At 47.3% G+C, this 16,334-nt stretch overlaps 1 protein-coding gene across 2 annotated transcripts in view; it reads right to left on the bottom strand.

The window, feature by feature from the left end:
* Cers6 (ceramide synthase 6) overlaps window positions 1-15,366 on the bottom strand; it is a 240,580-nt gene extending 225,214 nt beyond the window's left edge. For both annotated transcript variants that reach the window (XM_041631425.1, XM_041631426.1), the window contains exon 1: window positions 15,024-15,366. In XM_041631425.1, coding sequence (XP_041487359.1) covers window positions 15,024-15,193 — 170 coding nt within the window. In that variant the 5' untranslated portion in view covers window positions 15,194-15,366. The remainder of the gene's footprint in view (window positions 1-15,023) is intronic.
* Window positions 15,367-16,334: the final 968 nt, after the last annotated feature.

The raw sequence follows: 16,334 nt of genomic DNA, 5'->3' as shown, positions 1-16,334 counted from the left end.
CCCGGCAGTCAAAAGGAAGGGGCAAATCCCAGCTGTTGGCACTAGCTTCCCTCTAGTCAGTCTCACGTGGTTTGACACCGTGCCAGATGAGGACAGCTGAGGTGGGGCTCCAGGGCTGACAACAGAGAGCCCAGCTCCTACCGAGGGAAGTACAGCTAAGGTCCGTCTCTGAGGGAGGCAACCTCAGAACGGCTGGAACCCCCTCACTCTGCTCTCCTTAAACTCCAAGCCATAGTTGGTTGACATGTGCGTTCCAGGTGTCCGTTTTTTTCCCAAATACACACAGGCACCTCACTCGACAAAAGCGGGAGTCATGCACTGTAAAGCTCAACAGACTCCGACTCACCGAACATATGGGCCACGAAGTGCTTGCTGGCCTGCCCCTGCCTCAGCAACGACAGCTGGTGGACAGCCACCACCTGCGTATCTATTTTTGCACACTCTCTCTCGCTCCCTTTGCAAGTCACAAGCAGACCACTGAGTGTGGCTGCGGAGCAAACTGCTTGGCGACAAAAAGATGGAAGACACCGGGGTGAAAGCAAGAGAAAAGAGTCAAGTTACATGGTTTCGGTGACACGGGGTCAACGTGTGGGAAGGAGCCAGTATTCAGAGAACTGGCTCTGGCCACCTGAAGTATAAGTTCTGTTCTCCAGAGCCACAACCCACACTTTTGACACCCCTCATTAAAAATATATATTAATATATATTTTAATATATTTATATCACAAATCATGGCAGCTGGAAAACAGGGCAGGAAGGACATACATCCCAGTCAACAAGGAGTCTCGTTTCTACCACCCCTCTGGGTATCCAAAGGATGAGGCCGTACAGCTGTTTTCACCATGCAAATGCCCCGCCCCTGGCTGGGCTCCACATGTGCTTAGTGGGGGGTGAGGAATAAGGAAGGGCAGGAGTCAAGTTCTCCAAGCACTGCCTGGAGGTCCACGAACTCTGCCAGGACCTGGGTGCCAACGTCCCTCTGCGGTTCTAGGCTCTACCATCTGAATATGTACATCAAAAGAGAGCGAGAACTTTCATCTCTGCCATTATCTCTCTGAGTGTGGCCTTCAGTTAATGGGTGTCCCATACAATGAATGGCAGGGCTGTGGTGGGGCACTGAGCTCGTGAAGGGGACCTTATCACTTCAACATATTTGTCTTTAGAATGGGCTTCACTGGGTGAGTTTATTAACAATGCTGGGTCCCTTTATTGTTCCATTTTTTTTTTTAATAACGTCTACAAATACTACACTGACTCAGCTGCAGGCAAGCTGCCACCATCCCCGTTTCACCTCACCCTCTACTACTATCTGACCCATAGGAGACTAAACTAGCTCTAAGTGAGTAAGTTTCAACTTCCTTCAAAGCAGACGGGGCATGATTCTGCTGAACTATGGCTAAGGCAAGTTTTGGATCAGCCATTGTAAAAACTGTGGTTTCATCTCTGCCTCACTTCCTCATTTAAAAGGCAACACGCCACAAATGTGTTTGTGTTTAAGCACCCTCTGTCTGCCACCCCCTCCCCCCCCCCCCCCGCTTATTTTTTGGTTTTTCGAGACAGGGTTTCTCTGTGGTTTTGGAGCCTGTCCTGGAACTAGCTCTTGTAGACCAGGCTGGTCTCGAACTCACAGAGATCCGCCTGCCTCTGCCTCCCGAGTGCTGGGATTAAAGGCGTGCGCCACCACCGCCCGGCCTTCTGTCTGCCCCTTTAGCTGCATGTGGCAGAGTTTAAGAACTGCATCATTGATGACCTCTCACAGCCCACATCAGTTCCATGAGTGATTGGGACCTTCTATTTATCAGGAAGCTCGGGATCCAAATTAAAACCACAACTCAAAGACTCATCACCGCACGTGAGGAGAATCCAGGGTGGCTGAGGCTTCAGGGCTGGTCGACTGTGCACCCAAAGAACCTTAGGAGAATTTAGAAAGAATCCCAGCCAAGTGTCAGCAAGAGCCCAAGGGAAGGAAAGTGTCATTTCCGCCACGTGCTGTTCGCGGCACATACCGTGCCGCTTCCGTTTTCCAACACATGTGTCACTTCTGGCACACGCGTCGCTTGCGCGCGTCTTTCCTGACAGGCGTGTGCGTGTCGCTAACAAGTGTGTGCGTGTCGCTTACATGTGTGGTTTCGCTTACATATGTGTCATCTACGCATGGTGTCGTCTATACGGGTGTCATCTACACGTGTGCTGTTTCTGTCATGCGTGCCGTTACGCGTGTGGCATTACGCGCGCATCACACGCACGCTGTTTTGCGCGTGCGTCATTTCTGGCACGCGTGCCGTTTGCAGCATGTGTCATTCGCGGCGCATGTCGTTTCCGCCATGTGTCGTTCGCGGCGCATGCCACGCCCTTTCTGACTCGCATGCCATTTATGGCACACGTGGTTGGTCCAGTTTGAGCCGGAACTGGTTCAATGGCCGGGTATTTACAAATTATATTTAAATTATGACAAGTTGAGAAAAGTACTCATGACTGGTGTAGAAGGGAGCCTCGGGCCGCTTCCCGTCGCCTGGCTCCCAGCCACCTGGCTAGCTTATGCCCCGAAATAACAACACACTAATTTGTATTCTTTTAAACACTGCCTGGCCCATTGGCTCTAGCATCTTCTTGGCTAACTCTCACATCTCAACTAACCCATATTTAGTAATCCAGGTAGCACCACGAAGTGGTGTCTTATCAGGGAAGATTCTAGCATACATCCATCTTGGGCTGGAGCTTCACCGTGTCTGCTCCGGAGAGGAGTGGCATGGCGTCTGGCTCACTTCCCTTCTTCCCAGCATTCTATTCTGTCTACTCCACCCACCCAAGGGCAGGCCTATCAAATGGGCCAAGGCAGTTTCTTTATTAACCAATGACCTTCCTCCATCAGACTGGGAGCAGGTGCAAATCCTTCCTGCATCTTTAGAGTGAGGTGAGGCCTCTCTCTCTCTCTCTCTCTCTCTCTCACACACACACACACCAAGTGTAAATGTGGGGTACACATATGTTTCTCTAAAAGAAGAGAAGCAAATGTATTATCTCCAACCTATATTGAATGCTTGTGTTTTTTATTAGTATGATATCAATGGTACTAGAATGAATCTTTCTTTTTTTAATGTTTTAATTGTGTGCATGTGTCTGAGTGGTAGCTTGTATACATGAGTATAGCACCTGAGAGGCCAGACGGAGGCATCAGATATCCTGGAGCTAGAGTTCCACCCAGCCTGGGTTCTGGGAACAGAACTCCCTTTCTCTTCCAGAGCAGCACACACTCTTAACTGCAAAGCCATCTCTCCAGCCCTATTTCTTTTCTTCTCCAGCACCAAAAAGGAGTCATCCAGGAGACTACGGCTTCTGAACGAAATCAGTATCAGTCGCACTGCTCCCCTGTTTCTGGGAGGCATTAGTCAGAGAAGTGTCTCTAAGCTACCGGATTATGAGAGCCCAAACCCAACCAACTGGATTACGTGACAAGACCCATTGTTCACAACACTGCCAGGGGTGCTTTCTGACAGCTACCGCTAGAACAATCAGGATCTTCCCAGGGGACCAACCTAAGGAAGAAGAGGAAGGAGAACTGGGAACGTACAATTCAGAAGAGAGTATCGACAGCCTTGCGTAGGTAAGAGTGGGTCTGTACAGAAAGGGGGTCTGTGTGTGTTCGCCATGCGCAGGAAGGTCAACAAAGTGAGACCTTTAAAGAGCAGAGCTCGCTGCACCCCAGAAAGTGACTGTGAGGAGACATGTGTGGGGGGCAGAATAAACCTGCAGGGAGAGCAGCCCTTCTTCCAGCAAGCCAGGGAATCTCATTTCAATCTCCCCTACCTTTTAAGCAGACATTGGGGGGAGGGAGGTTAATTTGCTTCCAGGCTTGTAGCTAATAAGTGGCAGAGCCAGAATCAGGTTCTGATCCTTATTCAATATGAATGCCAATTTTTATGTTTGCCGTTACCAGTGGTTGCAAACCCAACCCATTCCCCTTGAGACTGCGGGCAATAAGTATGGGGATGCAACCAGCGGTGGGAAGAGGACCCAGATCCCTGCGCTGAGCCTCCCTCTACAGATAGAAACAGAGTTTCCTTAGAACACTCTAGAGAAAGACTTCTCGAAGGATTCCAGTCAGGGGTACAGGATCCAGGGATCCAGGGATGATGTGGCTCATCGTTGCCCGCCACATCTTTAAAACATTGTCAATTTGGGGTAACCAAACAGTCCTTGGTGTACAATAGCTGCAGGGGGAAAATGCCTGCATTCTCCTCCCTAACCAGGCTCACGGCTTCAAGTTCTAACTCTATAAATATTTGCTCAACAAAACAAGTCAGTCCTTCAGTTCTAGGGTCGAGTATGTAACGGGGTCTTACAGCCCACACTGTAGCACCCTCTCTCCATGCCCCAGACCATGATATCAGTTAGAGTAGATACAATGAATGCTTTAGAGTCAGTTTTTAATTGGGTCTCCTTTCAATATATTTTACACACACACACACACACACACACGCACACGCACACACACACACACACACACACACACACTTATTTTTCAGTTGAGGACAATGAATTCCACGGAATTTGGTTCACTGCTACATAGTGGGTCAAGGAGTATCCAGGCTTAAACCCAAGTTGTATAATCATGTTTCTGCTCTCTATCTGTGCTCCTCTTAGTTCTAGTTATGGCTCCACATTTCTACTTATGTTCAGAAAACAACAAAACTTAGCAGTTCCAGGGCACCACCCCCATCAAGCCTGCTGATGCTCCTGAAGATATATCCCCCGACACACAAAACCATCAGTCTTATAGTTTCTACAATGCCAGAGTGAATGCCTGTTTCTTTTGCTATTTCCCTACACTCAAGATATGGTGTCAAAACAACCACTCTGCTTAATTAAACAAGCCACTTTATTCGGCTTTGAAATGGTGATCTGTTCAAACCAGATCCGCAGAGCCACTCAGACTAGTCGGCAACTGTCTCTGCTACTGGCCTAATCGTCCCAAATAAGACTTTGGATGACTTTTCCTACCCCTCCCTACTTCCTTCTCCAAGGTGTCTTCACTAAGGAGGAGGGAGAGGAGAGGGAGGAAGGGAAAGGCAGAGAAGAAAATAAAGAAGCCATGCTTTCGGGCAGCTTCAGGGAAGCAGGAATAGCATGTAATCTGAACACCTCACAGATAAGATGTGGCATTTATGCAGACAATGGCAAGTCCCAGCAAATGCCAGTCCTAGGTCACTGTGCAAAAGAGATCACCTAGTAAAGGAATGTCCCTCTAGCAACTAAAATCCAACCTGGTGATTTCCACCACACCCCATAGTCCAAGTCTGAGACACACTAGCACTCTGACAGAGATCCATTCTGAAAGTCACTGGGGTGGGGGGAGTTCCTCTTTAATATACCCCAAATATTCTCATAGATGACAAAGTAAGTTATGTACAATGACTAAATATTATAATAAATTTTCAAAACAACTGCTCTGTAATATGTGTCTGTAGACACACCCAATCCATACAATATGCAGCTTTCAAAAAAAGTGATGTTCATATATTCAAATGTCCTACCCACTTGCTTACAAATTGCACATGATACCGGATGGGAAGAGGCAGGAGAGTCCAACCTGACTTCATCCCTCCCAAAACTCCCTCAGAGCCGTCCGTGGCCCAGGCCATGTGGCTCAGGAGAATGCTACCCTGTTATCCCGGGCTGCTGTAAATGGATCCTGACCTGAGGACATTTACTATGATCCTGGGATACTGGAGAACCGCACATGGAGGAGCTCTTCCAGAACCCTACACTCCCTCTCTGCGGAGCTAACACACTGAGTTCCTCTAGAATCCTGAGGTCCCCCTCTGGGGAATTGCACACTGAGTTCCTCTAGAATCCTGAGGTCCCCCTCTGGGGAATTGCACACTGAGTTCCTCTAGAAGCCTGAGGTTCCCCTCTGGGGAATCACACACTGAGTTTCTCTAGAATCCTGAGGTCCCCCTCTGGGGAATTGCACACTGAGTTCTCCTAGAGCCCTGAGGTCCCTGAAGGGAGGCTGCTTGTCCCTGGCTGCTCAGCCCCAAAATAATCACACAGAAACTATATTATTTAAATCACTGCTTGGCCCATTATCTCTAGCTTTCTTACTGGCTAACTCTTACACATTAATTTAACCCATATCTAGTAAACTGTGTATTGCCACGTGACTTTGGCTTACTGGGTAAAGTTGCAGTATCTGTCTCTGGTGGGGCTACAAGGCTTCTCTCTGATTCCACAATCCTTTCTCCCAGCATTCCCTTTAGTTTTCCCTGCCTAGCTCTGTTCCCCTATAGCTCTGCTATAGGCCTAAAGCAGTTCATTCGTTAACCAATGGTATTCACAGCATACATAGGGGAATCCCACATCACTCCTCTGAGGGAATCACACACTGAGTTCTAGAAGCCGTTACCCCCTCTCTGTGCTTTTCCAGAGCCTTGAACTTCCTCTCTGTCATACTGATTAACAAACTGATTTGCTAGGCTTGGTAGTGAACGTCTTTAATCCCAGCACTTGGGAGGCAGAGGCAGGCAGATCTCTGTGAGTTCAAGGCTAGCCTGACCTACGTTGTGAGTTCTGGGACACCCAGAGATACATAGTGAGACTCTGTTGCTAAATAAATAAATAAACAAACAAACTTGAGGCAAGGTCTTTAGAGCAAGTGTCTTCCACAAAAACCCAATAAGCTCTGGTGTCCTCTGGATCTCAATGATTGCCCCTCCCTTCCAACCACCCTCGCCAGATAATTCCAGAAAGAAGATGGCTGATCATTGACCTGAAGATAATTATGCGTTTTAAACAACTTAGCCATCCTTGCGGGCACTGACAGCAAAAGCACTGGAATGTTTGTTCCACTCATAAAGATGCCAGGCCTAGAACACTGAAGACTTATTTCTAGTGAGCAACTCTTTCTTAAGTCACTGAATTTTCTATTTTTTTTCTTTTATTGCAGCAAAACACATTTAACATAAAAGGTCCAATCATAATCACTTTTGAAGTATAAAGTTTCCTTTTACTGCTCCTTTTACTGAATGTTTGTGGCTCCCTTCTCCAGGGTCACACGTTGAAACCAAATTACTAACATGACAGCCTTAGGTGGTGATGAAAACATCCTATTGGAGACAAGGTCTTATCATGTGCCTTGGGTGTGTATTTTTTATGGGTTAATTTATATCATTTTTTTAAGATTAATTTTTATGACTTTTAACTATGTATGTAGAAGTGAGTGCAGGTGCCTGTGGAGGCCAGAGGCAATGGAGCCCCTTGGGCAGAGGTCACAGGCTGCTCTGAGGCCCTGACAAGAGAGATGGTATAGTAATCAAACTTAGGTCCTCTGCCAGAGAAGCACCTGCTCCTAACAGTGGAGCCATCTCCACCGCCCTTTAGTACTTTTCTATCGAAGGTTTAGAATTATAATAAATTAATTTAGCTGCTGTCTCTAAATGCCCCTTCACAGAAATGCCATGTCTTCTCTTGGCTCTGCCCTTGTCCCAACCCTGATTCTCCTGCCCTACCCCAGAGTCAAGTGTGTACTGCCTCCTCCTGGTGGCATCCCTCTGCTGGGGAGACTCGGGGGCCTCTTAACAAATGTTCGTGGGAATGCAGGATGCAGAAAGATGTACAAGAGTATAAGCATGACCAGATAAGCAGGCCAAGATAAGAACATTCAGAGGACGAGGAGGAGGGAGAGCGAGAGGAGGAACTGGAGGGGGAGGATTGCCACTTCTCTGCCAAAATTAAATAAATAGAACACCGTATCTCTTTGTCCCGATAAGAAAACATGAATGACTTCAGAAAAAGCAAAATGTGACCAAGTGATCAATGTTTGAAACGAGTAAAGTCTGAGGAGGCATGCGCAGTTCATATCCCAACAGAAAAACATCTTCAAGTCTCCTACGACTTCTCCACCCTGCCAAGGACTTCCAAGGATCATTGTCTCTCTAGACAATGTCCTGCAACTTGCATCTATCAAGAACACTGAAGTTGTTATTCCTTGGGACTTCTAGACATGCTACTTCTAGAAAACATGCCTTTCTGAAAGCAAGAGGAACAGAAACCAATAGCTGAACCTGTAAGAACTAGAGAGAGCCACCGAACTCAGCAGAATTGATCCAGCTGCAGTGTAGAACGACGTAATGAGCGAAGATATTCGAAACGGGCTTCATTGCAGATGAAGTGTTCAAATGTATATTTAACAAATGGTAAAAACGTGCACACATAAAACCATGTATGTACTTGTGTGTACGTGTGCACATGTGTGTGATTTCATACTATTGGTTTTCGATGAGACCACTGAATTTATTAAATCAAGAAACTCACACTGTCTTTTTTTTCTTAAGTTGCATAAAGTTAGCTGTATTTCCCTAACTCTCAATCCTTACTTACAACTGTAAAATTGGGTTAAAAAAAATTAGCATCCAGTTCATGTGGTCTTGGAAGATGGTTACGTGAAGTAAATCCATACAGTAACAAACTCATTAGAGAATCAATGTTACTTGGTACTACTATTTTCAAAATGTAAAAAAAAAAAATGGTCATCGTTATCATAGTCAAACATCAAGTAGAATAAATGAGGAGGCAAGTCGCAGCTTCTCCCTTGCAACCTAGGCCTCCAATCACCTGCCGCATCTCAAAGGAGACACACCCTCAACACACTGTGAAAACCACCCCCTCTGCTCAATCATGCTATAGATTAATGGCTGACACAGTTAATAAAGACTTCATATCAGGAAAGCATGACTTAGGATAACATTAATGAATCGCTGTTTGGTTTTGGGCTTTGAGACAGGGTCTCTTTATGTAGCCCAGACTAGCCTCGAGCTCCTGATCCCCTAGCACTGCTTCTTAAATGCTGGGATTACAGGTGTATACCACTATCCCTAGCATGACGTCATTTTAAAGGAGAAGGTAGCTATAGAATAAAAATTATTGAGGTGAGCAGGGGTGCTAGAAGAGGGTTGCGTACTTAACTTTAGACAACAAGGAGAAAAGACAGAAGGTGACCGACACAACAGTGCTATCAAATCTGTGACCCCAATAACACTCCAAAGTATTTAAGAAGTGAGCAATAGACGATGGAAGGGGGAAGAATAATATAAATTTTTGAGAGGTTTTACTTTACAAGAAATTAATGAGCAGTTACTTTAGGAAAATTGGGTTTTGTCTGGCAATGGGAGAGAAATGTGAACTTAACACTTCCACCATCCAGCGAGCACTCTGGCCCAGGGCTCGTCAACGAGGCTTAGTGAGGAGGCTTACGGAAGACACAGCAATGCCTGGTAACAGCGAGGAAGAATTCACCTGAATCCCATGTCCCTTTAGCTGCCCTTCTCCGCACAGACAAGTACTTCTGAAACACCCTAGAAGCTAGCAACCCTGAGAAAGCTACCCAGCTCTCCCTCCGCTTGGGGACCAGAGAGTCTCGCAGAAATGTCCTCAATGCAGTCAGGGCGTTAGTGTATCATAACACAGAACGTCATCAAGTCACTGGTGACAGTGTTAAAGTTTCTCACCAACTTCCCCTACCCTACGGCAGTGTTCATTAAGAATGTAAAAGAAGCATGCCTTTCACCCCAAGTCAACCTGTTAAAATAGCCAAATTATTACACATCATAATACAAATCTTTTATTTTGCTGAATGAAAAGTTCATCAAATAACACTGTCCATTTCACTTGTCTACCCTCAAAACGCCCATGGTAACATCTTTTCCCAACCCGGGTGAAACACCCTCAAGAAGAACCATTTGTGCGCAAGCCCAACTCTTGCCTCTTATAGCTCTCTATGGCCACAGTTTTCATCTCAATAACACCTTTATCTAATAAGCTACGTAAGGCACATTTTTAGAGTCTCACACATAACACTGAGTTTCACTTCACTCTTCTGAACTGTGTCTAAGGACACCTGCCTTTTCACTAAAGAGTACATTGTAGCAACATCCTGCAGTGCTGCGCTTAATCCCTTCTTGCACTTTTTCAAGGTAGTCCTCCACTCGCTCCTCCCAGCCCCCAACACATCATCCACTCCTTTATTTCCTCTTCTGCATCCCTCACAAGGCAGAGACAGGAGATAAGCTATAAGCAAAGGCGGGCTAGCGAGACCCTGCCTTCGACAGATCTAAGGCTACTGTTCCCTGATGGGGGAAGAGAGAGTCACTCTGGGGCTGAGCACTGCTGGCCTGGTGTCAGCTCCTGAGGGGATGGCACTCTTCATGTGGTGTGGCACTGAGAGCCAACCCCGTTGAGCTACTACTGCTTTCTCACGCCATCAGATGTCAGCTCAACTCTGGATTCCAAGAGAAAGACGGCTGAAGAAATCAAACAGTTGTTTTCTCTGTAGAATCGTCCTTTTGGGTTAGGCAGGAATATTGTAACGTTTTGCAATACAAGTGATAACACCCCAAATGATTCTTTTGTCTCAAAACACAAATGAAAGATACTTTTTAAAAAGAAGCAAAATGATTGCCTGGAACATTTTTATGGAAACAACAAAAACAAAAACACCTTTACTCGGAGAAGGCTTATTTCTGCTTACCAAAAGATGATGGTTAGCTTCCTCAGAATCTCGTGAGATAATAATTAACAATATTCATACAGGAGATTGACAAGAATCAGAGATTTGGAAGGAAAAGCAACCTTGACACCTATGGTTGCTAGGTAAGGGCCTACCACATAGCTACTACCTACTCCATCCTTTCTATAGCCAGAAAACTCAGTAAAGAGCTAGCAGCATAGCCGGGCAGTGATGGTGCATGCCTTTAACCCCAGCACTCGGGAGGCAGAGGAAGGCAGATCTTTGTGAGTTCGAGGCCAGCCTGTTCTACAAGAGCTATTTCCAGGACAGGCTCCAAAGCTACAGAGAAACCCTGTCTCAAAAAACGAAAAACAAACAAACAAACAAAAAGAGCTAGCAGCATTACCACAGCCACAATTGTTGCATCGTGATTGGTAACAGCCAAATCCACGCAGCTCACTCATCAACAAGTGGGTAGAGAAATGAGTTCCACATACAAAAGGGAACACTCTCTGACCTTCAAGAAAAGAATGCCGCTCATTTGCATAGATGAAGTGAAATAAGCCAGGGCTTTAGAAAATAATTAGCAAATGCATACATAATACATATGTGCATGTGTGTGTGTGTGTGTGCGCGCACACACACACACATATCTCCCAACCTAAAACAATCACTCTCACATAAGCAGAGAGTACAATGGTAGTTGCCAGAGGCTTTAAGGTACAGGAGAAAAGAGACAGAGGTCAAGGTGGGCCAAGTTCGGAGGGAAGTCTTTTAAGATCTATTCCATAGGAAGGCAATTGTGTCAAGCGGTATAGTGTTCCCTGCTTTAAATCTCACAAGAGTAAATATTCACATGAGGGGAAAAAGAGAAGAATTTCTCAGATGACGTATGTCTACTCATGTGACGTAATTCTCATTGCACATTGCACTATGTCTTGCCCCGCAAATGCACCTTTTGTCAGTTCATGTGGAAATAATAAAAATAAGATTTTCATGCCGTAAGTACCAAGAAAGCATCCTCGAACTACAACAGCCATTTCCTTTTGAGAAATAAACAGATAGAAGCCCCAATCCAACTAAAATGCTGTAAAGTCGCCTTTCTTAAGTTTTATTTCCTAACAGGGCACAACTAATTCTGTTATTTATGAATACCATAGCAAAACACTTCATTGTTGTTGTTGTTTTCCTGAGACAAGAGTTTCTCTGTGTAGTCCTAGCTGTCCTGAAACTCGATTTGTAGACCAGGCTGGCCTAAAACTCACAGAGATCCTCCTGCCTCTGCCTTCCAAGTGCTGGGCTTAAAGGTGTTTGTTACAATTCCCAGAGACAGACTGCAGAGCCTAAACAAGCATTAAATCAAGAAATGGAACCAATGATAATTCTACATTATAAAGTATTGTTTCTATCATTAAGTCACCAACATAACATAACGGGAGACGGCACAATTTTCATCCTAAGACATGCTACTTTTTTGTTTTGTTTTGTTTGGGTTTTTTGGGGGGGGTTGCTTTAGAGAGCTTTTTTTTAAATTAATTAATTTATTTAAGGATTTCTGCCTCCTCCCCGCCACCGCCTCCCATTTCCCTCCCCCTCCCCCGATCAAGTCCCCCTCCCTTATCAGCTCGAAGAGCAATCAGGGTTCCCTGACCTGTGGGAAGCCCAAGGACCGCCCACCTCTATCCAGGTCTAGTAAGGGGAAAGAGTTTTACTCTGCTAATTGGGTACTATGTACACTTGCTCCTTCCATTTCTCCACAAAGCAAAGAGGAATACAAGGCTGTTACTAAAAGCCAGAGATCTGGGCATTTCACAGACTCAAGTCAGTGACTCTAGACTGCTCTATTTCATCAGCCATGCTGGGCTACCAAGCTGTTCTCCATATGCTGCTGTAAAATTACACTGGCCACTAGTGCCTCCTCTGTCACACCCCAACAGTGGCAGGAAGAACAAAAAAATGGAGTTGTTCAATTGACAAGACCCAACTTAGTCAACTCATTAGTGCTTTTCTGTGCAGGGAGAAATGTCAAGACTAAAGAGAACGCACTCAAGTTGGTCAATTTTGTTTCTGAAAAAGCATGACTGACTTCAAAAGAAGAATGAGATCTTGGATAATCATGGGTCTCCTGATACATTCTCACGCTTGAAATGAAGGACAGCCAATGCATCGACTCTTGGAAGATTCGTCTCTATTACAACGGGCTTCATCAATGTTAGCCATTCCAGAACAGTGCAAAGAAAAAGCTTCCTGTGCAGATCGAAACGGTGCCTAGCGTGAGCTGTACCTCTGACAACAATGCGGGCCGGCTCAATTACACTGACTCAGGCCCTTGGTGGACACTGATGAGATGAGTCCCACAGGCTGAATAGCAGAATGGACACTTGGGGTCTGATCAAAACGTAAAACTGCAGACCCTCTAACTCCGTGTGTAATTGCTCTCCGACTTTGAGAGAGCAGAGTCTGAGTAGTCAGACACAGCTGTCAGCACTCTAGGAGGAAGGAGCAAAGTAGTTCCCCTCCACAAGTCACCAGCACCCCACCGTACAGGTGTGACAGTGTGTCCTTACTCTGAACATTAATCGTAAGTATTAATCGTCAACCCATTAGAGGTCTGCTACTCATATCAATGGCCTTGAAAAAGCTCCTTCCCTCTCTCCCTCTCTCTCTCTCTCCCTACACACACACACACACACACACACACACACACAGAGAGAGAGAGAGAGAGAGAGAGAGAGATCACAATTGGTAGTTGAAGACCGCTGACTCTTGAGTATAAACTCTTAAATCAAGTTATAAGATTATAAGAAAAATATTTCTGCAGAAAGAAAACTGAACCTTCAGTCTTCAGATATTACATCACTTGTGTGTGTGTGTGTGTGTTAAGACAAAGAAAGCCAAGTACAAACGAAGCTATTTTTCATCTTTAATATTTTCCCAGCCTACTGAAGAGCCCAGAATCAGAATGCAAAAGAATGCTGGGAAAATGTAGCGTTCACATATGGTTCATCAGCTGCCATGCAGTTTGTGCTCCAAGATATACAACTCAAGATCTCCTTTCAAGTAGCTACCCAAATGCAGACAGATTTCATGGGGTGTCACCCAGCCACGATGTGAGAAGCCCTTGTCTCTGCAGAGATGGCAAGGTTAGCCTTCCCCAAGCAAACAGTTGCAGCCTTCAAAGGCACCCGCTTTTTCAGAGCGAGTTTCAGCGCTGGATAAGATCAATGGCATATGGGCACTGGATTCCAGTCGTTTTCAAACAGGAGGGCTGTCCTTTGTGCAAGACGATTGTAGCTCGGCACCTTCCTTAAAACAAATCATACTTTTTTTGTTCCCAGGAAGCTTTGACACTATTTCGAGCAACAAAGACACAAAAGATACATTCTGACATCCTCAAGAATGGTTTTAGGCGGATCAAGAGTAAACAAGATAACAGCAGCAGCCTGAGAAACAGCCAAGGTGAGCAGGAGGCAGGGCAGGGAGGTTGGAGTGGAAATGGGTATCTGTGATCTAAGAAATTCAGTCTTCACTGATGAATGGAGGTGGGAGGGGGAAAGAGGGCAGCGATCTTTTTTTTTTTTTTTTCAGTTAAAAGAAAGAAGTGTGCGGTGCCGGTTTTGTTTCACGAGTGCGTGTTGAATAAACAGCAGGCAAAAATCTAGTTTTGTGACTTAAGACTGACTCAGTGAGAGTAACCTAAGTTTGTATGTGGCTACAATCGCGAGACCTAACCAAATTGAGGACTCATACCAAATATTTTGTGACAATTCTTTCAACGTTTCAAGAGTCTTCCGATACCAGCAAGAAGCCTATGATTAGTCACGGAGTCCTACTACTGATTTCAAATGACCATTTTGTATGATGGGCACCGGTTCTGTTCTGCCCTCTTAAAGAAACCACTAACGATCCAGAGTGCTTTCGTCACCCGTTTCCTAGAACTGAGGGCCTAAAAACGGTGTCAGGGATGGAAGTCAGAGAGCAAGCAAAAGCCCCAAAGGTCCGGACAAATTCTTCTGCAGCGCGGCCCCGTCTCCCGCGTGCGTGCGGGAGTGGAAGAGCTGGAAGTGTGTGCGCTCCTCCTCCCTCCGGGCCGCGCTGGGGACCATCGTTCCAGGATGTCAAGTGGGTGGCGGCTAGCCTCGGAGGAGAAGCCCTGCCAAGAAGCGCCGAGTGCTACTCCGCTGGAGTCGGCCGAGCCCCCTCGCAGCGGTTCCTCGCGGCCAGCCACCGCTCACCTTTGTTTGCCGGCCCTCTCTGTGAGGAGGAAGCCGGGGAAGGAGGAGCGCAGGCGGCGACCCAGCTCTCCGCGGCCCCTTCGCGGCGCCCGGGAGGACATTCACGGGCGAGTCGGACCCTCTTTAGCTCCCCAGAGGCCAGCCCGGTCGAGGGATCGGGGACCCCACGGTGAACACAAAGGTTGGGAGGTGTGAGCCCGAGCGCGGGGGCGTGCGCCACGGAGCTGGCGAGTGTGCTCGCGTGTGCGTGTGTGCAGGAGAGCAGGCGCTCCGGCCCTTCTTACCTCTCAAAGATGAGCCGCACCATGAAGATGCAGAAGGCCAGGGGGAAGGCGAGGTAAAGGTCCTCCGCCTGAGGGAAGGTGGCTTCATCCGTGTTCTTCAGGTCTGCCCAGGTGACATTGTGCGGAAGCCAAAACCTCTCGTTCCAGAACCAGGCTAAGATCCCTGCCATATTGCTTTGTCCACTCCCGTGTCGCGGCTCCCGCGCTCCTCCGAGCTCTCCGCAGCGCAGGGTGCCGGGGATGCGCGCTGGGCTGGCCCCGAGCCTACGCCGCCGCTGCCGCTCCCGCCTGCCGCCGCCTCCTCCGTGGCCGCTGCGCTCCCAGGCTCAGGGCTGGCTCCGCTCCTCTCCTCCCTCTGGCCGCGCTGGGAAAAGGGCCGCCTCGCCTGTCACGTGGCAGCCTGGCCGCACGCCCTGATTGGCTGGTGCCCGCGTCAAACAGCGAGGCACACGCGGCCGGCTCGCCCACGCCCTGAGGGCTGCGGGCCACGCTCTAGCTCTGCACCCGCACCCGGTGCGCGGCCGGCACCTCTGTCCCGGCCCGGAGTTGACTCGCACACGGTCAGAACGCCCGCCCCTGCCCTGTTGGAGTTTGCGTTCTCGTCCTCTTGCCTTGCACAAAGAGGCAGGCGAAGAGGGGGCTGGCATGGGCCGAGCTTCCAAAGAGCCCTGCACTGAGAAAGAACCGCTGCTGAAGAAGAAGTAGGGGGCGCAAAGGCAAAGGAGGAAGGAGTGGGAGGGGGAAGGATCATCCTCCCTGGTGAGAAAAGAAAATCAGGAACTGGGGCAGGAGAGTTTGGTAAGAGACTTCTGTCTCCAACCCAAGCCTGCCCCCTTCCTTGACCTTCCTGACACGTTTTACATTACTACTTCTCATTGAACCGGCTCTCCAGGGCATAAGGCCCCTTATTTTGATTTATGAAATAGCCGGAGAAGTTAGAAATTTGTGATTAATTAATTGCTTATGATGGGGATGTTGGTGGTGATGAGAACAGCTGGTAACAGCTGCATTCTGTGAAACTACTCCACTAACCTCTGCAAACATTGCGGGAACCACGTTTTGACTTGGTAGGTAATCCTACTACATCAGGAGAAGGTATTTATTCCTTTTCTCCCTCCCTTTAAACGGAACCCTCAAGGCCTATACTGCCGCCTCCAGATTCTCACCTCCTGTTCTTTATTGAGCTTCCATTTATGCCTCCTCCACCCTTCGAAATGACTCAAGGTCAGCTGTGATTGCAAAGGGCAGTTCTTGCCTTCGTTCAGGCTGCTTGACGACTTGGCTCAAACAATGAACACGTATGGCTCACAC

The sequence above is a fragment of the Microtus oregoni genome, unplaced genomic scaffold (genome assembly GCF_018167655.1).
Source record: "Microtus oregoni isolate MIOR12 unplaced genomic scaffold, Mior012 000037F_ref0000500, whole genome shotgun sequence".
In the NCBI taxonomy this organism is placed as follows: Eukaryota; Metazoa; Chordata; class Mammalia; order Rodentia; family Cricetidae; genus Microtus; species Microtus oregoni.
The sequence above is the reverse complement of the archived record's forward strand: the minus strand, read 5'-3'. Positions and strand labels throughout refer to the sequence as shown.